Raw genomic sequence first — 22237 nt, forward strand, 5'->3', positions numbered from 1 at the left:
ATGTTATGCTCTATATTATTATGGGGTGGCGGTAGCCCCGAGGTTAGAGATGCGTGCCAGCAACCGGAGGGTTACCGGTTAAAAATCTAGCGGGGTTGAGCCTGCAACCAGAAGGGTGCCACCTAATGCCAATGTTCCCTTGAGCAAGGAACTAATCTGCTCATTGGGCATTGCACCATCGGCTGCCCTCTGTTCTAACATCTCCAACCTAATGTGTGTGTCTGTCTGTCTGTCTGTCTGTCTGCCTGCCTGCCTGCCTGCCTGCCTGCCTGCCTGCGTGCGTGCGTGTCGAAGGGGTGAATCAAAGCAGAAGCAGATAAAAACAGAAGACACATTTCCATCTCGAGTGGACTAATAAAGTTTATCCATCTCTAACCTGGTTCGTAACCCTCGGGACCTTCATCGCACATGAATTCTGCAGGAGAAAATCCATCTTGCATCGATTGCACAGTAATGGTTAACAAGTACAGTATATATCAGCAGAAAACCAGGATGTAGGCTTCTCACCTTCTCTTGCAACATATTAGTATTGACTAATGTAAAGAAACAAGTTTAGCTGAAGCTTTTCCTCTATCACTGTATTATTCAGATAGAATCAGATCATTCATGGAACAGGGTTCTTCTACACTCTACATGATTCTACATACATAACAATAGAGCACACAGCTGCAACAGAAAGTCAATGGGTGCTTTATGCTTCACACATAAGTCTGTTTAGCGGCTCCTAATATGACAGTCCCGCTTGGCACGGTTGGAAATAAGCTAACCAGGTAGCATGCGCCTGACCTCATGGCATCAGTCCAGCTCCAGAGGTGAAGCAGCTCAATTTCAATTCAACGTCAAGACTGACGAGGTACTCTATATTTCAGACTGCTCTGCTCTCACAAGCCAGTGAACTGCCACGAGAAGAGACAACAAAGGGGAATTACTGCTTGGTATCTGCTATTACAGAAAATGACAAATACCTGCTGCGCTAATTACTACACAAAACCTATGATTATATCAAACGTGCACTGTAGAATGTAGCACAGAAGAAATCACACTAGACTTTTACACGTACAGTGATGTCCGAAATGATTGACACCCTTGATAACGATGAGCAATAATGACTGTATAAAATCTATAATTCAAATACTGAGCTATATTGTATGCTCAAAAACCTGGGGAAATTATATTATTTTATGCTAATAATATTGCTCGGAGAAAGAGATTTTGTTTAACAAGAAATAAACATCTAAAAAAAGTAGGGGTCAAAATTCTTGACACCCCTAAAGATTCTTATAAATAAAGTAGTCAAAAGTTTGGTATTAGGTTGCATATTCCTAGCACGCACATCAAGCTTGTGGCTCTACAAAATTGTTGGATGCATTTGCAGTTCGTTTTGGTTGTGTTTCAGATTATTTTGTGCCCAATAGAAATTCATGATAAATAATGTATTATGTCATTTTGTATTCACTTTAATTTTAAATAAGAATAGAATATGTTTATAAACACTTCTACATTCATGTGGATACTACCCATGATTACAGATAATCCTGAATGAATTGTGAATAATGATGAGCCCGAAAGTTACACTGAGGGTCAAAGATCATACCCCCAAGACATGCTAACCTCCCCTGTTACAGTTAATGGTGAGAGTGTCACGATCGTGTTGACGTGAAAGAGAGGACCAAGGCGCAACATGACTTGAATACATCTTCTTTAATTATAACGACGAAGATGAACACGTAACACTTAACACACTAACCAAACAAACGATCGTGAAACCTAAAACGCAAGTGCACACACAAACTACTTACGTCGACATATACATATACAATGACCCACAAACAGCTAAAGACTATGGCAGCCTTAAATATGGTTCCCAATTAGAGACAACAGAAACCAGCTGTCTCTAATTGAGAACCCATTCAGGCCACCATAGACTTTCCTAGAAAACTACACACACCCATAGACACAGCTAGATACATACACTCAACACAAACCCATACACTACAACCAACACCCCGCTCTACCATATAATACCCCAAAATACACACATAACCCATGTCACACCCTGACCTAACTAAAATAATAAATAAAACAAATAATACTAAGGCCAGGGCGTGACATAACCCCCCCCTTAAGGTGCGAACTCCGGGCGCACCAGCACATAGTCTAGGGGAGGGTCTGGGTGGGCTTCCTTCCACGGCGGCGGCTCCGGCACTGGTCGTGGTCCCCACCCCACCATAGTCATAAGGGGCAGCACCGGGATAAGGGGCAGCACCGGGATAAGGGGCAGCACCGGGATAAGGGGCAGCACCGGGATAAGGGGCAGCACCGGGATAAGGGGCAGCACCGGGCTGAGGGACTCTGGCAGGTCCTGGCTGAGGGACTCTGGCAGGTCCTGGCTGAGGGACTCTGGCAGGTCCTGGCTGAGGGACTCTGGCAGGTCCTGGCTGAGGGACTCTGGCAGGTCCTGGCTGAGGGACTCTGGCAGGTCCTGGCTGAGGGACTCTGGCAGGTCCTGGCTGAGGGACTCTGGCAGGTCCTGGCTGGACGGACTCTGGCAGGTCCTGGCTGGACGGCTCTGGCAGGTCCTGGCTGGACGGCTCTGGCAGGTCCTGGCTGGACGGCTCTGGCAGGTCCTGGCTGGACGGCTCTGGCAGGTCCTGGCTGGACGGCTCTGGCAGGTCCTGGCTGGACGGCTCTGGCTGGTCCTGGCTGGACGGCTCTGGCTGATCCGGTCTGGCGGAAGGCTCTGGCTGATCCGGTCTGGCGGAAGGCTCTGGCTGATCCGGTCTGGCGGAAGGCTCTGGCTGATCCGGTCTGGCGGAAGGCTCTGGCTGACCCGGTCTGGCGGAAGGCTCTGGCTGATCCGGTCTGGCGGAAGGCTCTGGCTGATCCGGTCTGGCGGAAGGCTCTGGCTGATCCGGTCTGGCGGAAGGCTCTGGCTGATCCGGTCTGGCGGAAGGCTCTGGCTGATCCGGTCTGGCGGAAGGCTCTGTAGGCTCTTGGCAGACGGGCGGCTTTGCAGGCTCATGGCAGACGGGCAGCTTTGCAGGCTCAGGGCAGACGGGCAGTTCAGGCGCCGTTGGGCAGACGGGCAGTTCAGGCGCCGCTGGGCAGACGGGCAGTTCAGGCGCCGCTGGGCAGACGGGCAGTTCAGGCGCCGCTGGGCAGACGGGCAGTTCAGGCGCCGCTGGGCAGACGGGCAGTTCAGGCGCCGCTGGGCAGACGGGCAGTTCAGGCGCCGCTGGGCAGACAGATGGCTCCGACGGCGCTGGGCAGACAGATGGCTCCGACGGCGCTGGGCAGACAGATGGCTCAGACGGCGCTGGGCAGACAGGCAGTGCAGAAGGCGTTGGACAGACGGCCGACTCTGCCCTGCTGAGGCGCACAGTAGGCCTGGTGCGTGGTATAGGCACTGGCTGCGCTGGAGAGGAGGAAAGCTCTGACAGCGCTGGACAGGTGGGAGCAGCTGGAGAGAGAACCCGGAGAGACAGCCTGGTGCGGGGGGCTGCCACCGGTGGACTGGTACTTGGAGGTGGCACCGGGTATACCGGACCGTGAAGGAGGACACGTGCTCTTGAGCACCGAGCCTGCCCAACCTTACCAGGTTGAATGGTGCCCGTAGCCCTGCCAGTGCGGCGAGGTGGAATAGCCCGCACTGGGCTATGCTGGCGAACCGGGGACACCATTCGTAAGGCTGGTGCCATGTATGCCGGCCCGAGGAGACGTACTGGAGACCAGATACGTTGGGCCGGCTTCATGACATCTGGCTCGATGCCCAACCTAGCCCTCCCAGTGCGGCAAGGTGGAATAGCCCGCACTGGGCTAAGCACGCGTACTGGGGACACCGTGCGCTTTACCGCATAACACGGTGTCTGACCAGTACGACGCTCTCTCACTCCACGGTAAGCACGGGGAGTTGGCTCAGGTATCCTACCCGGCTTTGCCACACTCCTCGTGTGCCCCCCCCAAGAAATTTTTGGGTCTGACTCTCGGGCTCCCAACCGCGTCGCCGCGCTGCCTCCTCATACCAGCGCCTCTCTGCCTTCGCTGCCTCCAGCTCCGCCTTGGGACGGCGATATTCCCCTGGCTGAGCCCAGGGTCCTTTACCGTCCAGGATCTCCTCCCAAGTCCATTTCTCCTTGCGCTGCTCCTGTTGCCGCTGGTCATGTTGCTTGGTCGTAGATTGGTGGGTCATTCTGTCACGATCGTGTTGACGTGAAAGAGAGGACCAAGGCGCAACATGACTTGAATACATCTTCTTTAATTATAACGACGAAGATGAACACGTAACACTTAACACACTAACCAAACAAACGATCGTGAAACCTAAAACGCAAGTGCACACACAAACTACTTACGTCGACATATACATATACAATGACCCACAAACAGCTAAAGCCTATGGCAGCCTTAAATATGGTTCCCAATTAGAGACAACAGAAACCAGCTGTCTCTAATTGAGAACCCATTCAGGCCACCATAGACTTTCCTAGAAAACTACACACACCCATAGACACAGCTAGATACATACACTCAACACAAACCCATACACTACAACCAACACCCCGCTCTACCATATAATACCCCAAAATACACACATAACCCATGTCACACCCTGACCTAACTAAAATAATAAATAAAACAAATAATACTAAGGCCAGGGCGTGACATAACCCCCCCCTTAAGGTGCGAACTCCGGGCGCACCAGCACATAGTCTAGGGGAGGGTCTGGGTGGGCTTCCTTCCACGGCGGCGGCTCCGGCACTGGTCGTGGTCCCCACCCCACCATAGTCATAAGGGGCAGCACCGGGATAAGGGGCAGCACCGGGATAAGGGGCAGCACCGGGCTGAGGGACTCTGGCAGGTCCTGGCTGAGGGACTCTGGCAGGTCCTGGCTGAGGGACTCTGGCAGGTCCTGGCTGAGGGACTCTGGCAGGTCCTGGCTGAGGGACTCTGGCAGGTCCTGGCTGAGGGACTCTGGCAGGTCCTGGCTGGACGGACTCTGGCAGGTCCTGGCTGGACGGCTCTGGCAGGTCCTGGCTGGACGGCTCTGGCAGGTCCTGGCTGGACGGCTCTGGCAGGTCCTGGCTGGACGGCTCTGGCAGGTCCTGGCTGGACGGCTCTGGCAGGTCCTGGCTGGACGGCTCTGGCTGGTCCTGGCTGGACGGCTCTGGCTGATCCGGTCTGGCGGAAGGCTCTGGCTGATCCGGTCTGGCGGAAGGCTCTGGCTGATCCGGTCTGGCGGAAGGCTCTGGCTGATCCGGTCTGGCGGAAGGCTCTGGCTGACCCGGTCTGGCGGAAGGCTCTGGCTGATCCGGTCTGGCGGAAGGCTCTGGCTGATCCGGTCTGGCGGAAGGCTCTGGCTGATCCGGTCTGGCGGAAGGCTCTGGCTGATCCGGTCTGGCGGAAGGCTCTGGCTGATCCGGTCTGGCGGAAGGCTCTGTAGGCTCTTGGCAGACGGGCGGCTTTGCAGGCTCATGGCAGACGGGCAGCTTTGCAGGCTCATGGCAGACGGGCAGTTCAGGCGCCGCTGGGCAGACGGGCAGTTCAGGCGCCGCTGGGCAGACGGGCAGTTCAGGCGCCGCTGGGCAGACGGGCAGTTCAGGCGCCGCTGGGCAGACGGGCAGTTCAGGCGCCGCTGGGCAGACGGGCAGTTCAGGCGCCGCTGGGCAGACAGATGGCTCCGACGGCGCTGGGCAGACAGATGGCTCCGACGGCGCTGGGCAGACAGATGGCTCAGACGGCGCTGGGCAGACAGGCAGTGCAGAAGGCGTTGGACAGACGGCCGACTCTGCCCTGCTGAGGCGCACAGTAGGCCTGGTGCGTGGTATAGGCACTGGCTGCGCTGGAGAGGAGGAAAGCTCTGACAGCGCTGGACAGGTGGGAGCAGCTGGAGAGAGAACCCGGAGAGACAGCCTGGTGCGGGGGGCTGCCACCGGTGGACTGGTACTTGGAGGTGGCACCGGGTATACCGGACCGTGAAGGAGGACACGTGCTCTTGAGCACCGAGCCTGCCCAACCTTACCAGGTTGAATGGTGCCCGTAGCCCTGCCAGTGCGGCGAGGTGGAATAGCCCGCACTGGGCTATGCTGGCGAACCGGGGACACCATTCGTAAGGCTGGTGCCATGTATGCCGGCCCGAGGAGACGTACTGGAGACCAGATACGTTGGGCCGGCTTCATGACATCTGGCTCGATGCCCAACCTAGCCCTCCCAGTGCGGCAAGGTGGAATAGCCCGCACTGGGCTAAGCACGCGTACTGGGGACACCGTGCGCTTTACCGCATAACACGGTGTCTGACCAGTACGACGCTCTCTCACTCCACGGTAAGCACGGGGAGTTGGCTCAGGTATCCTACCCGGCTTTGCCACACTCCTCGTGTGCCCCCCCCAAGAAATTTTTGGGTCTGACTCTCGGGCTCCCAACCGCGTCGCCGCGCTGCCTCCTCATACCAGCGCCTCTCTGCCTTCGCTGCCTCCAGCTCCGCCTTGGGACGGCGATATTCCCCTGGCTGAGCCCAGGGTCCTTTACCGTCCAGGATCTCCTCCCAAGTCCATTTCTCCTTGCGCTGCTCCTGTTGCCGCTGGTCATGTTGCTTGGTCGTAGATTGGTGGGTCATTCTGTCACGATCGTGTTGACGTGAAAGAGAGGACCAAGGCGCAACATGACTTGAATACATCTTCTTTAATTATAACGACGAAGATGAACACGTAACACTTAACACACTAACCAAACAAACGATCGTGAAACCTAAAACGCAAGTGCACACACAAACTACTTACGTCGACATATACATATACAATGACCCACAAACAGCTAAAGCCTATGGCAGCCTTAAATATGGTTCCCAATTAGAGACAACAGAAACCAGCTGTCTCTAATTGAGAACCCATTCAGGCCACCATAGACTTTCCTAGAAAACTACACACACCCATAGACACAGCTAGATACATACACTCAACACAAACCCATACACTACAACCAACACCCCGCTCTACCATATAATACCCCAAAATACACACATAACCCATGTCACACCCTGACCTAACTAAAATAATAAATAAAACAAATAATACTAAGGCCAGGGCGTGACAGAGAGGTTAGCATGTCTTGTGGTTATGGTCTTTGACCCTCTGTAACTAGCCCTAAAGTATCCTATTCATAAAACCATGAAAATGCTATCCTAAAGAAGACACATGGATTGACACTATGATAAACGACAACACAAATACCCTTATGCAGCTGTATGAAGGCACAGCTTACACTTGTTAGTCAGCTAAACAGAAGCCATTTCTTAATTTCTTGTTCTTTCTTAAAACATTTGGATTGTATTGCTAGATATTACTGTACTGTTGGAGCTAGAAACATAAGCATTTCGCTGCACCTGTGATAATATCTGCAAAACGGTGTACGCAACCAATAAACGTTGATTTGATTTAAATCACTGCATGTGTCACAGCAATGTAACGTCACCTGTCTGTGTCAGTAATAGTTCTGACATGTGGTATGATATGACAGCATCTTGGCAAGTAATAGTCCCCCACTGATATGTGTTGGAAACACACAACTATTGACAGTATACCGTGCTCAGCCTGAGTAAATGGTAACAGTAAAGGGTTAGCTATTAACATTTACCAACAACTATAACTTATGGTAGAGCTATTGAAGAGGCACACAGACACATTTGCTAAAAACGTTTTATGTGTGGGAACTTGAATTGGGTCATCACAAATTGTCTTAAGGGGATGCATAGAGAGAAGACACAAATTGCCTTAAGGGGATGCATAGAGAGAAGACACAAATTGTCTTAAGGGGATGCATAGAGAGAAGACACAAATTGCCTTAAGGGGATGCATAGAGAGAAGACACAAATTGCCCTAAGGGGATGCATAGAGAGAAGACACAAATTGCCTTAAGGGGATGCATAGAGAGAAGACACAAATTGCCTTAAGGGGATGCATAGAGAGAAGACACAAATTGCCTTAAGGGGATGCATAGAGAGAAGAAACAAATGAGTCATGTTCTCCAAAGAGCCAATTCCTCCCTCCACAGGTTTCTGTAAAGCCATGCCCAGAGGCTGGCCATTCTCAGGTAAGCATTTCCACTTCACTGGAGCTGCTCTCATTCTATCAACCATTTCTGAATGGAGTAGACAAACTCCTGCAGCAGTACATTATTACAATTGCATTTGAAACATACTATGGTAGGCACATTATAATAGCTTCTCTGGTTTCTGTGTGTTGCTATCATTAGTTTAACAAGAATTGACATCTGCCAATGTCTTACGGGATAAACTGACTGCAACATGCCACTCTGAAGTTCTGTTCTACTTTTCACAAAGTCAATACATGCAGTTATGTGACACCAACTCGACAGGGCTTTTTAGGGGGTAAAGAACGTAACTTATATTTTTGCAGAGGTGGGCGAGTGATAGGCTACATTCAGAGTTTACATTCAAATCAACAGATCTGTTACAGTTATTAAACATGACGGGAAGAGCTAAAATAATATGATACTAAGTGAACTGCATACTTTTCACAAATAGACGCGCGCTAATGTCGCTGTCCAATGACCCGTGGTGCTGAAAACGTTCTCGCAGACAATAAACTACGCGAGCGCTCATTTTGCTATTCACTGCATCGTGTTTCTTAAACTCAAAAACAAGTTGACCAGGAGGGCTACAGCAGGCTACCTTTTGCGTGCTTACTTGATGCTAGAAAACTAATGAATAGTAACTGACTTCTTTAGTTCTCGCGTGCTCATAATACAGACCATACAACGAGACAAAACCAGTTTCACAACTGTGGCATGTTGTAAGATACATATGATTTAGTGACCGAAGCTAAAAAGATAGCATGACCGAACAACAGGATGATGACAGCCACCTAGCCTGACTCCTCGATACTTTTAAATCACATGATCAACAAGAGGGGGGAAATGCGCTATTAGAAACCCGTGAAAAGCTATTTAGTAACAAAACCCTTCTGCAGAATATCGTTGAAGCCATGAGACAAAGTATTTGAAGTGTCCAGTCATCAAAAAGGCATCTCTAGTAGTTGTATCCTAGCAACTTCCTTCACCTACACGTGAAAGCATCACCGCCTTGCTACCGACATTTTCAGGCTTTTTGAGAGTATCTCGTTCGTAGGCGATACATAAACTGTCGATAACCTACCTGGCTTTTTGAGTAATACTTATGCTGTGATATTAAGCTGTGAAACCATGCTACCATTTGAAGCCTATGCATGTTCTGGATAGTGCTGGAACCAATGCTAAGCTACAGTTTAATTGACTATGCAAATAAAACTGAAATGGCATATAATGAGACAGAGTCAAAGAGTACAGTGGTAGTTCCACACTAACTACTCTACTGCTACAGTGTGAAATGAAGGAGACAGTCAGACAGTGAAACTAAACATTTTGAAAAAGCACACCACAAAACATGACCAACAATAGTAAACGAGCAGACTGGCTGCTTAACCTGAGGGTATAACTCGTCTTGAAACAATACAGAGTTAATGTACAGTCTCCTGTTAGTCGCCAGTAGATAACACACAGATACACCACAACACCGTCCACCACAAATATGCAACTAAACACATCTAACCTTCTACTTCATTTTCCATTGGTAGAATCCCCCTGAAAAGCCAAACTGTTTCCCTTCTCTTTAGGAAAAGCAGATGTCATTCACTGGCATCCTGACAAAAGTCCAAGCATGCTGCATTTCAATTATGTGCACAGTTTCCCAATTCCCACAGTTTCTAGGTAATGAATGATGCTACGAGTAAAAATATCCTTGACGTGTAGAAGCTCGATAGAGCACTCATCAACAATAGAACAAAGTGAAAGAGCGACGTGAGGGAAGATAGAGAGAGATAAATACCGCTCACTACTCTTCCCACCATAGCCCCCTCCCCTTCACTTCTTTCTCTCTCCGACCCCCTCCTTCCCCTCCTGCGCTTCTCTCTACTCCGTCCCTCACTAGCCTGCAGTAAAATAAAACGTATCGCCAAGAGTAGACGTTGTCGTGCGCACGTGCCGCAGGTAAACAGACGCCCTAGTTTTCCCTTCAAGCCGTCGAGCTTTTAAAAGCTCGCGCCAACTTGGCGCTCTCATTAGTATTTATAATGTTACTTTTACTTTTTAATGTTCAACTGCCGACCGACACAGACCTGAGGTGGGTACATGTTTTGTACAATTCGGTTTTTCTCTCGTTTGATTTTATCTTATGGGGAAAATATTCGACGCATCCTGATATGTATCCTGCAGCTAGGCCTACTTCGATTCATTGTCCCTGAAAGTGAGTAGCATTCAAAGGATTCGTTATCTCCCGTGGTAAATGTCAGCTCCAGTCTATATCGAAATGATTCATTTGGAGCAAACCGCTTGTTGCCCTGTCTGCGCTAATTTACCGTATTTAGCCTACCTAACATGCACACCGTGACCATGCATTGTGTAGACCACGGTCAGTCTCTTGGTTTGTTATGCGGGTTGGTAGATAGTTTTACTACAGCTCTTTACTTTCAGATTAGATGGAGAACCAACCGGAGAGGTTAGCAGCTCTGTGTGGCTTAATTTGGCGCGCACTGTCTTCCTAATGAACCAGTACCCGATTAGCGAGTGCCACCGGGACCGTCCAGGACCATGGACAGAGAATGATTAGTGGGTTCTGATTAGCCTGTTCTGCAGCTCCCATATCTCAGTGTTTTCTGTCCTGCCCATGGCTCCGTACCTGCAGTGCTGCAGAGGAAAGGAAAAGCGCTCCTCCCCCACTCTGCATTATGACAAATCAAGGAAGGCAGGAAGGCAGGCAGCTGTGTACGTACCATTAGCACATCATAGCACAGTTTCAAAATGAACGGATAAGGGAAAGAGAGCCCAATAGCTTTAGCTTATACCCTACTGACAATTTAAACTCTTATTATTATTATTATTAAAGAATGGGAATTAAATGATGTAGGTTAATGAGTGATATAATTATGGATCAATACAGGCACACAAATGGTTAAGTGTCGTATTACATATATAGTAGCTCTGGAATGGTGTCTTTTCTAGGTTACGTTTATCTGTGCTGTAGCACGTGCAACATTTCATTAAATGAAGCATGTAAAGGCAGCGGTATACAATGCATTAGGTGGAAATATGAACATCTATATCGTACTATATTCTTTATTTTAATATAATAAATTGTGCAGCTGTAAAATGGCTACATATTCACTGAGTCTACAAAACATTATGAACACCAGCTCTTTCCATGACATAGACTGACCAGGTGAATACAGGTGAACGCTATGATCCCTTATTGATGTCACTTGTTAAATCCACTTCAATCCGAGTAGATTAAGGGGAGGAGACATGTTAAATAATGATTTTTAAGCCTTGAGACATGGATTGTGTATGTGTGCCATTGAGGGTGAATGGATAAGACAAAATATTTAAGTGCTTTTAAATGGGGTATGGTAGTAGGTGCCAGGTGCACCGGTTTGTGTCAAGAACTGAAACGCTACTGGGTTTCTCACACGCAACAGTTTCCTGTGTGTATCAAGAATGGTCCACCACCCAAAGGACATCCAGCCAATTTGACACAACTGTGGGAAGCATTGGAGTCAACATGGGACAGCATCCCTGTGGAACACTTTTGACACCTTGTAGAGTCCATGCCTCGACAAATTGAGGCTGTTCTGAGGGCAAAGGGCAGGGGGGATGATCCTGGATGATACTATTGTATCACCTTGTTCTTTTTTCTCTTGTCACTAAGGTTACTGGCAATCAGTATGTTATTCATACCAGCCACTGCAGTCCTGCGTAAACAGCATTAAGCAAACCACAATTGATCCACTTTGATTGACATTGAGTTGAGTATTTCTTAAATAGAGCATTGCAACAATGTTGTATGTAAAGAAAAGGGGAACTCGCATACCTTCAGTCCTGCCAGGTTTATGGAAAAAACACTATACTAAATAGAAAGGAAATCTACAGCACACATACATTTGCTATGTTGAGTTTTTAAACATGAATGGATCAACTGACACCAGTCTGAATCAGTTTATCTCACCAATCATCTGGATCCAATCTGGATCAATTCACCTGAGACAAGTGACCAAGGGATGGCCTGTTCAACCACCCAGGCTTAGGTCGCGTCCCACATGCTACCCTATTCCACACATAGGACTCTGGTCCTATGTGTGGGACCAGAGTCCCACACATAGTGCACTATATAGGGAATAGGGTGCTATCTGGGACTAGACCAGCTGCTTCAGGCTCTGTCGATTCTAGCAGGATGAACTTAACAAACACCATTTAGTATTTATGAGTATCATCAGGACAGGCATGAGGCAACAGAGGCATACATCTGAAAAGCCAGCATGAAATCTTTGGACATGAACAGAGTGGAAAAATACATCAAATAAATGATTACCATACATGGCAAATGAGAGGATCCAAAATAACCGGCAAAATGCAACCACAAGCCAATACCAATAGCAAGACAATATCAAGGCAGAGAGCGGGAGAGGGGAAAGGGTTAATAGAAGTAGTAAGGTAATAGATCAGACTCTGTTTTCCCTCAGCTCCTTAGCTTAGTGTGGAGTGTAGAGTAGTGAGACTGGTTCTATGAATGGACCTGTGAGGCAGAGAGAGTAGGCTGAGTGTACTGTATGAATGGACCTGTGAGGCAGAGAGAGTAGGGTGAGTGTACTGTATGAATGGACCTGTGAGGCAGAGAGAGTAGGGTGAGTGTACTGTATGAATGGACCTGTGAGGCAGAGAGAGTAGGGTGAGTGTACTGTATGAATGGACCTGTGAGGCAGAGAGAGTAGGGTGAGTGTACTGTATGAATGGACCTGTGAGGCAGAGAGAGTAGGGTGAGTGTACTGTATGAATGGACCTGTGAGGCAGAGAGAGTAGGGTGAGTGTACTGTATGAATGGACCTGTGAGGCAGAGAGAGTAGGGTGAGTGTACTGTATGAATGGACCTGTGAGGCAGAGAGAGTAGGGTGAGTGTACTGTATGAATGGACCTGTGAGGCAGAGAGAGTAGGGTGAGTGTACTGTATGAATGGACCTGTGAGGCAGAGAGAGTAGGGTGAGTGTACTGTATGAATGGACCTGTGAGGCAGAGAGAGTAGAGTGAGTGTACTGTATGAATGGACCTGTGAGACAGAGAGAGTAGGGTGAGTGTACTGTATGCATGGACCTGTGAGGCAGAGAGAGTAGGGTGAGTGTACTGTATGAATGGACCTGTGAGGCAGAGAGAGTAGGGTGAGTGTACTGTATGAATGGACCTGTGAGGCAGAGAGAGTAGGGTGAGTGTACTGTATGAATGGACCTGTGAGGCAGAGAGAGTAGGGTGAGTGTACTGTATGAATGGACCTGTGAGGCAGAGAGAGTAGGGTGAGTGTACTGTATGAATGGACCTGTGAGGCAGCTACTGCAGTGTGTGTGTGCGACTGTGCATTGACAGGCTAAAGTAGGGCATGGTGAAGAGAGGGGAGGAGAGTACAGGAGCGGGCTGACGGGACAGCTGCATTGCAGACGCCCCTTGAGGGAGTGGGATTGAATAATCAAGAACCACCGGCTCCCAGGCAGATGTGGTGCGGTGCGGCGGAACCAGTGTATCCCTCCACCATTCATTCATACAGTACACTCACCCTACTCAAGTGCCTCACTTCATTGCAGTCTAAATATACTAATTCACAAGACTTCCTGCTGCGAAGTCCTTGAGCCCTAGTCTTCATTGTGCAGCCAATCAAAATTCCCATGTGTGCCGAACAACATACACTCATGTATGTCATAGTGGTTCGAGGAGATCTATTTGCAGTGATGCCAAGACTCTAACATCCATGATCAACTAAGTCGATTCACTGCAGCTATTAGATATGGATCCTGACATGTCTATCAGAACACAATAGCATCGTCTGAAAGACACAGGACAAGGACTGGTGCTCTTCATGGTTCTGGGCCATGGTCCAAATCAAACCCAAGATGAACTGAGTTTCTACTACAGTTGATCCACTGCAATTGGGTCGTTCCACGAACGGAGTGCCTTTTCACTTTGATATTTTAAGTAGGAATTTTGCACCAATATTGAAGATTGAAAGCCTGTTTTATTAAACCAAGTGCCCTTTAATATAGACCACATGAAGAATTCATTCAATCAGGTTTTTTATGTATGAATAAAGACTAAATGCTGCATTTAGACATGTCCCTCTGTGACTTCTAGGAAGATTTCAACCCACTGAACCCCAACATGAGCTGGTTCTACTGTTTTTGGCCATTTTCTAGTGTTTTGTGGTGGAAAACTGAGGGGGTCCAGCATAACACGTCAACCCTGTTCCCCATAGATAGACAGGCTAGAATTTCTTAAGCAATTACAATTCATGTGTAATTGTAATGAAGCTTGCATTCAATTGCCCCTCCCTGTTGCACACAACAAGCTTCCATTTCCCCTGACATGGGATTTATGGCTGATTAAATCGTCAACCCTGTTACGGTCAACCCTGTTACGGTCAACACTGTTACGGTCAACCCTGTTACGGTCAACCATGTTACGGTCAACCATGCTACGGTCAACCCTGTTACGGTCAACCCTGTTACGGTCAACCCTGTTACGGTCAACCCTGTTACTTTATGTGGCACTTAATAGTCTCTTAGTGTGGTCATTTTGGTATTTAACCTCTTGAGATGGGAAAATGTGTTTTGTATTAAATTGAACATGTGCTCTGTATGGCAGAATGTTAAAACTAGGTGAAATGAAATCTTTACACTACCAAAAAGGTACTCATTTGACCCAACTATTGATCCTGACATCAGAAAACATTGAAGACACAGAACAAGACTAGTGTTCTCCATGGTCCTGAAATAAAACCTGATCCCAAGATCCCAATGGAGTTGACTCACTGCTGCTATCACACCTGATGACTGATGACTAGTGTTCTCCATGGTCCTGAAAGCCCATAATGAAGTTGATTCACTGCATATATTGATTCCGAAATGTCTATCAGACCACATTATTAACACTACAGGATCCTCTCACAGATACAGGACAACAGGAAAAGGACTAGTACTCTCCAATGTACTGAAATCCAACTCAATCTTCAAGTGATTACTGTCCATCATGGACCAGCCACCACACAGCCACATGCCTCTAGAACATACTGTAATATAAATACACAGGTAGTTGTGATTTGTGACACACAGAGCAGCAACACGACAGCACAGCGGAGAGTCATTTAGGATGAGCCAGCAGATAGCACTTCTCTGGTGCCCAGGGCAGAAGGACAGGGAGAGCAAGAGAGAGAGAGAAAAGGAGAGAGGGGGAAGCAGAGAGAGAGATAAAGAGAGAGGGGGAAGCAGAGAGAGAGATAAAGAGACACAGAAAGACATAGTGAGGCAAAAAGAGAGAGGAAGAGAGACGGGGAAGGAGAACAAGAGAGAAAGAGAGGGGGAAGCAGAGAGAGAAAGAGGGGGGGAAGCAGGGAGAGAGAGAAAGAGAGAAGAGGAAGCAGGGAGAGCGAGAAAGAGAGAAGGGGAAGCAGAGAGAGAAAAAGAGAGAGGGGGAAGCAGAGAGAGAAATAAAGAGAGAGGGGGAAGCAGAGAGAGAGATAAAGAGACACAGAAAGACATAGTGAGGCAAAAAGAGAGAGGAAGATAGACCGAGATATCTTACCGTCCAGTGAGAGCCAGTCGTGTTGTGAGGAGGGCAGTGAGGGCAGAGCGCGGGCTTTGTACTCAAACACCACTGAGTTAGAGATGATCTGGTTACTGGCAGTCACCTGCAGTGTCACCAGCCCAGTGTCATGAGCTGTGGACAGAGACAGACAGAGGGAGTCCGAGTCAGACACTTCACTGACAACTGCTACAACTCCAATGCTCCTGACTCTAACCACCTGTAGACCTCCTTGGAACATTATATTCTTCTTCTTAAAACTTCTCAGTGGCCAGGGAGACAATCTCAACTGAGGAACAGAGACATGAGTACAGACCTTCATGTAATGTATGCTGATCTAAGTCTAAAAGATAACGACTGATATCCCTGGTAGGTACAGTACACTGTGTTTCCAGTCAACCCTGGTGGAAGGATCCAGAGGGTGTGTCAAGGCCAGGCCACTGAGACCAGTCTTACCTGGGCAGTAGCAGCGCAGCACCCCAGGCTGGATGAGAGAGGCAGGGACAGATATCTGATCAAACAGGCAGTTGTAGTTAGAGCTGGCCTCCTGCCATGGACCAGTGATGAGCACCTTCACTCCTCCCTGAAACAGATATGCACACAGACTCACAGCGCGGGAAACTGGATCATCTGGATCTATACTGGGTATTAGGGAGCAAGTGTGAATTTGGCCATGATTTAATGTCATGCTGCCATCTTGTGGAGAATAGTAGGAATAACGTGAACACAGTGACGTAGTCTCAAAATGCTGCCACCAAGTGGTGGAAGATTGGCATTACACAACCGTTTAATGTCTCTGCTATATTTACTGCGTTGCCGTCCTGTGGTTGGACAGTGATATTACAGCCATTTTTCTGTTTGACCAAAGTGGTTGCCATCTTGTGGATGAACAGTGTCCTTGGCGTTAAACCGACGTTCTCTGTACATACAGTACACTCCCCTCGCTTATGTATTTGGACAGTGAAGCTAAAACTTTTAATTTGGCTCTATACTCCAGCATTTTGGATTTTAAATGTTTTATAAAAGGTGACCGTACAGAATGTCACTTTTTATTTGAGGGTATTTTCATACATATCTGTTTTACCGTGTAGATGTGAAAGCACGTTAGACTATCTAGTCCCCCAATTTGAAGGTGTCATAAGTATTTGGACAACTTCACTTAGTGTATTCAATTTAGTCAAAGGTTTAGTATTTGGTCCAGTATTTGGTCCAATATTCCTATAGCACAGAATGACTACGTCAAGCTTGTGACCCTGCAAACTTGTTGGATACATTTGCAGTTTGCTTTGGTTGTGGTTTGGATTATGCTGTGCCCAATAAAAATGAATAGTAAATCATGTATTTTGTCATTTTGGAGTCACTTTTATTGTAAATAAGAATAGAATATGTTTCTGAATGCTTCTACATTAATGTGGACGCTGCCATGATTAAGAATAATCAAGAATGAATCGTGAATAATGATGAGAGAGAAAGTCACAGACCAACCTCCCCTGTTATTGTAATGGTGAGAGGTTAGCATGTCTTGGAGGTATGCTAACCTCCCCTGTTATTGTAATGGTGAGAGGTTAGCATGTCTTGGAGGTATGCTAACCTCCCCTGTTATTGTAATGGTGAGAGGTTAGCATGTATTGGGGGTATGCTAACCTCCCCTGTTATTGTAATAGTGAGAGGTTAGCATGTCTTGGGGGTATGCTAACCTCCCCTGTTATTGTAATGGTGAGAGGTTAGCATGTCTTGGAGGTATGCTAACCTCCCCTGTTATTGTAATGGTGAGAGGTTAGCATGTATTGGGGGTATGTTAACCTCCCCTGTTATTGTAATAGTGAGAGGTTAGCATGTCTTGGGGGTATGCTAACCTCCCCTGTTATTGTAATGGTGAGAGGTTAGCATGTCTTGGGGGTATGCTAACCTCCCCTGTTATTGTAATGGTGAGAGGTTAGCATGTAATGGGGGTATGATATTTTTGCATCTGTAACTTTTTCTCTCATCATTATTCACGATTCATTCAGGATTATTCGTAATCATGGCAGCATCCACATTAATGTAAAAGTGTTCAGAAAGATATTCTATTCTTATTTACAATAAAAGAGTCTCCAAAATGACACAATACATTATTTACCATTCATTTATATTTCCATGGGGTGGCAGATAGCCGAGTGTTGGGCCAGTAACCGAATGGTTGCTGGATCGAATCCCAGAGCTGACAAGGTAAAAAGCTGTCATTCTGCCCCTGAACAAGGCAGTTAACCCACTGTTCCCCGGTAGGCTGTCATTGTAAATAAGATTTTGTTCTTAACTGACTTGCCAAGTAAAAAAATTTAATATTTTTTAAATTAAAAATACATGTTTGCCCATTGAAGAAATGCTCAGAAAGGGACTTTTTGGACCTGAATGTCAGAACATTCAAGAGATAAAGGTGCTCAAGGTTGACCTATTCTGCAGACCCCACCATACCATGAGACATCCATGTCGTCATCACTGGGAAATATAAATGGTTTAGATTGATATTATTTAAAAGCTTACAAACAGGGTTGTCAAACTATTTAAATATTTTAATATTTTTTTTTTTAACCTTTAACCTTTAAATATTTGCACATGTAGTAGCTTAGACGCTAATTGACATCATCTGAGGTGTTTGTGTTGTGCCCGCCATCAGTTGAGACATGCTCTTGAATACAGGGTGGGTGTCATTTCATTCATAGAAATAGTGTTCATAGAATGGACCTATCCCTTCAGACCACTGCAATTTAGATGGTACACCATTGACATTTAAATTGAATTGACATTTTAACTTCTAATTACTACCACAAAGATGACCACCGGTCCACCCACCGTCGAATGTTAACCTAAATAGTCATGTCTATTCTACTATCTATATTTCTATGATTTCAATATGTTTCCAATGGAGGACAGTATAATTTAAAACAACAGCTATTCTCATTCAAGTCAACATTCTCTTATGTGTGGACCTCCAACCATCTTTGTAGTACTATTTGAAAGTTGACATTTAAATTTGATTCCACTTGTTAATACATTTATCAGCCAAAACATGACACCCACCTTGTATTCAAGAGCATGTTGTGTCTCAACTGAGGGTGGGCACAACAAAATATGCGAATATGAAACAAATTGGAGTGTAAGTAAGCGTTATTAATTGAAACAAATTGGAGTGTAAGTAAGCGTTATTAATTGAAACAAATTGGAGTGTAAGTAAGCGTTATTAATTGAAACAGATTGGAGTGTAAGTAAGCGTTATTAATTGAAACAGATTGGAGTGTAAGTAAGCGTTATTAATTGAAACAGATTGGAGTGTAAGTAAGCGTTATTAATTGAAACAGATTGGAGTGTAAGTAAGCGTTATTAATTGAAACAGATTGGAGTGTAAGTAAGCGTTATTAATTGAAACAAATTGGAGTGTAAGTAAGCGTTATTAATTGAAACAGATTGGAGTGTAAGTAAGCGTTATTAATTGAAACAAATTGGAGTGTAAGTAAGCGTTATTAATTGAAACAGATTGGAGTGTAAGTAAGCGTTATTAATTGAAACAAATTGGAGTGTAAGTAAGCGTTATTAATTGAAACAAATTGGAGTGTAAGTAAGCGTTATTAATTGAAACAGATTGGAATGTAAGTAAGCGTTATTAATTGAAACAAATTGGAGTGTAAGTAAGCGTTATTAATTGAAACAAATTGGAGTGTAAGTAAGCGTTATTAATTGAAACAAATTGGAGTGTAAGTAAGCGTTATTAATTGAAACAGATTGGAGTGTAAGTAAGCGTTATTAATTGAAACAAATTGGAGTGTAAGTAAGCGTTATTAATTGAAACAGATTGGAGTGTAAGTAAGCGTTATTAATTGAAACAGATTGGAGTGTAAGTAAGCGTTATTAATTGAAACAGATTGGAGTGTAAGTAAGCGTTATTAATTGAAACAGATTGGAGTGTAAGTAAGCGTTATTAATTGAAACAGATTGGAGTGTAAGTAAGCGTTATTAATTGAAACAGATTGGAGTGTAAGTAAGCGTTATTAATTGAAACAGATTGGAGTGTAAGTAAGCGTTATTAATTGAAACAGATTGGAGTGTAAGTAAGCGTTATTAATTGAAACAGATTGGAGTGTAAGTAAGCGTTATTAATTGAAACAGATTGGAGTGTAAGTAAGCGTTATTAATTGAAACAGATTGGAGTGTAAGTAAGCGTTATTAATTGAAACAGATTGGAGTGTAAGTAAGCGTTATTAATTGAAACAGATTGGAGTGTAAGTAAGCGTTATTAATTGAAACAGATTGGAGTGTAAGTAAGCGTTATTAATTGAAACAGATTGGAGTGTAAGTAAGCGTTATTAATTGAAACAGATTGGAGTGTAAGTAAGCGTTATTAATTGAAACAGATTGGAGTGTAAGTAAGCGTTATTAATTGAAACAGATTGGAGTGTAAGTAAGCGTTATTAATTGAAACAGATTGGAGTGTAAGTAAGCGTTATTAATTGAAACAGATTGGAGTGTAAGTAAGCGTTATTAATTGAAACAGATTGGAGTGTAAGTAAGCGTTATTAATTGAAACAGATTGGAGTGTAAGTAAGCGTTATTAATTGAAACAGATTGGAGTGTAAGTAAGCGTTATTAATTGAAACAGATTGGAGTGTAAGTAAGCGTTATTAATTGAAACAGATTGGAGTGTAAGTAAGCGTTATTAATTGAAACAGATTGGAGTGTAAGTAAGCGTTATTAATTGAAACAGATTGGAGTGTAAGTAAGCGTTATTAATTGAAACAGATTGGAGTGTAAGTAAGCGTTATTAATTGAAACAGATTGGAGTGTAAGTAAGCGTTATTAATTGAAACAGATTGGAGTGTAAGTAAGCGTTATTAATTGAAACAGATTGGAGTGTAAGTAAGCGTTATTAATTGAAACAGATTGGAGTGTAAGTAAGCGTTATTAATTGAAACAGATTGGAGTGTAAGTAAGCGTTATTAATTGAAACAGATTGGAGTGTAAGTAAGCGTTATTAATTGAAACAGATTGGAGTGTAAGTAAGCGTTATTAATTGAAACAGATTGGAGTGTAAGTAAGCGTTATTAATTGAAACAGATTGGAGTGTAAGTAAGCGTTATTAATTGAAACAGATTGGAGTGTAAGTAAGCGTTATTAATTGAAACAGATTGGAGTGTAAGTAAGCGTTATTAATTGAAACAGATTGGAGTGTAAGTAAGCGTTATTAATTGAAACAGATTGGAGTGTAAGTAAGCGTTATTAATTGAAACAGATTGGAGTGTAAGTAAGCGTTATTAATTGAAACAGATTGGAGTGTAAGTAAGCGTTATTAATTGAAACAGATTGGAGTGTAAGTAAGCGTTATTAATTGAAACAGATTGGAGTGTAAGTAAGCGTTATTAATTGAAACAGATTGGAGTGTAAGTAAGCGTTATTAATTGAAACAGATTGGAGTGTAAGTAAGCGTTATTAATTGAAACAGATTGGAGTGTAAGTAAGCGTTATTAATTGAAACAGATTGGAGTGTAAGTAAGCGTTATTAATTGAAACAGATTGGAGTGTAAGTAAGCGTTATTAATTGAAACAGATTGGAGTGTAAGTAAGCGTTATTAATTGAAACAGATTGGAGTGTAAGTAAGCGTTATTAATTGAAACAGATTGGAGTGTAAGTAAGCGTTATTAATTGAAACAGATTGGAGTGTAAGTAAGCGTTATTAATTGAAACAGATTGGAGTGTAAGTAAGCGTTATTAATTGAAACAGATTGGAGTGTAAGTAAGCGTTATTAATTGAAACAGATTGGAGTGTAAGTAAGCGTTATTAATTGAAACAGATTGGAGTGTAAGTAAGCGTTATTAATTGAAACAGATTGGAGTGTAAGTAAGCGTTATTAATTGAAACAGATTGGAGTGTAAGTAAGCGTTATTAATTGAAACAGATTGGAGTGTAAGTAAGCGTTATTAATTGAAACAGATTGGAGTGTAAGTAAGCGTTATTAATTGAAACAGATTGGAGTGTAAGTAAGCGTTATTAATTGAAACAGATTGGAGTGTAAGTAAGCGTTATTAATTGAAACAGATTGGAGTGTAAGTAAGCGTTATTAATTGAAACAGATTGGAGTGTAAGTAAGCGTTATTAATTGAAACAGATTGGAGTGTAAGTAAGCGTTATTAATTGAAACAGATTGGAGTGTAAGTAAGCGTTATTAATTGAAACAGATTGGAGTGTAAGTAAGCGTTATTAATTGAAACAGATTGGAGTGTAAGTAAGCGTTATTAATTGAAACAGATTGGAGTGTAAGTAAGCGTTATTAATTGAAACAGATTGGAGTGTAAGTAAGCGTTATTAATTGAAACAGATTGGAGTGTAAGTAAGCGTTATTAATTGAAACAGATTGGAGTGTAAGTAAGCGTTATTAATTGAAACAGATTGGAGTGTAAGTAAGCGTTATTAATTGAAACAGATTGGAGTGTAAGTAAGCGTTATTAATTGAAACAGATTGGAGTGTAAGTAAGCGTTATTAATTGAAACAGATTGGAGTGTAAGTAAGCGTTATTAATTGAAACAGATTGGAGTGTAAGTAAGCG

General features: G+C 44.8%; 1 protein-coding gene across 10 annotated transcripts in view; it reads right to left on the bottom strand.

Annotated features, from left to right (window-relative positions):
- The window catches only part of LOC139542501 (calmodulin-binding transcription activator 1-like), a 505455-nt gene that overhangs the window by 28586 nt on the left and 454632 nt on the right, over window positions 1-22237 (bottom strand). For 9 of the 10 annotated variants that reach the window (XM_071347989.1, XM_071347995.1, XM_071347990.1 and 6 more), the window contains 2 exons: window positions 16117-16243; window positions 15661-15795 (listed from right to left, as the gene is read on the bottom strand). In XM_071347989.1, the coding sequence (XP_071204090.1) occupies window positions 15661-15795; window positions 16117-16243 (262 nt within the window). Of the gene's footprint in view, window positions 1-9601; window positions 9875-15660; window positions 15796-16116; window positions 16244-22237 lie in introns of those variants that run through there. The other variant, XM_071347993.1, reaches the window with a different exon arrangement.

Source organism: Salvelinus alpinus, chromosome 17, assembly GCF_045679555.1.
Source record: "Salvelinus alpinus chromosome 17, SLU_Salpinus.1, whole genome shotgun sequence".
Lineage (NCBI taxonomy): Eukaryota > Metazoa > Chordata > Actinopteri > Salmoniformes > Salmonidae > Salvelinus > Salvelinus alpinus.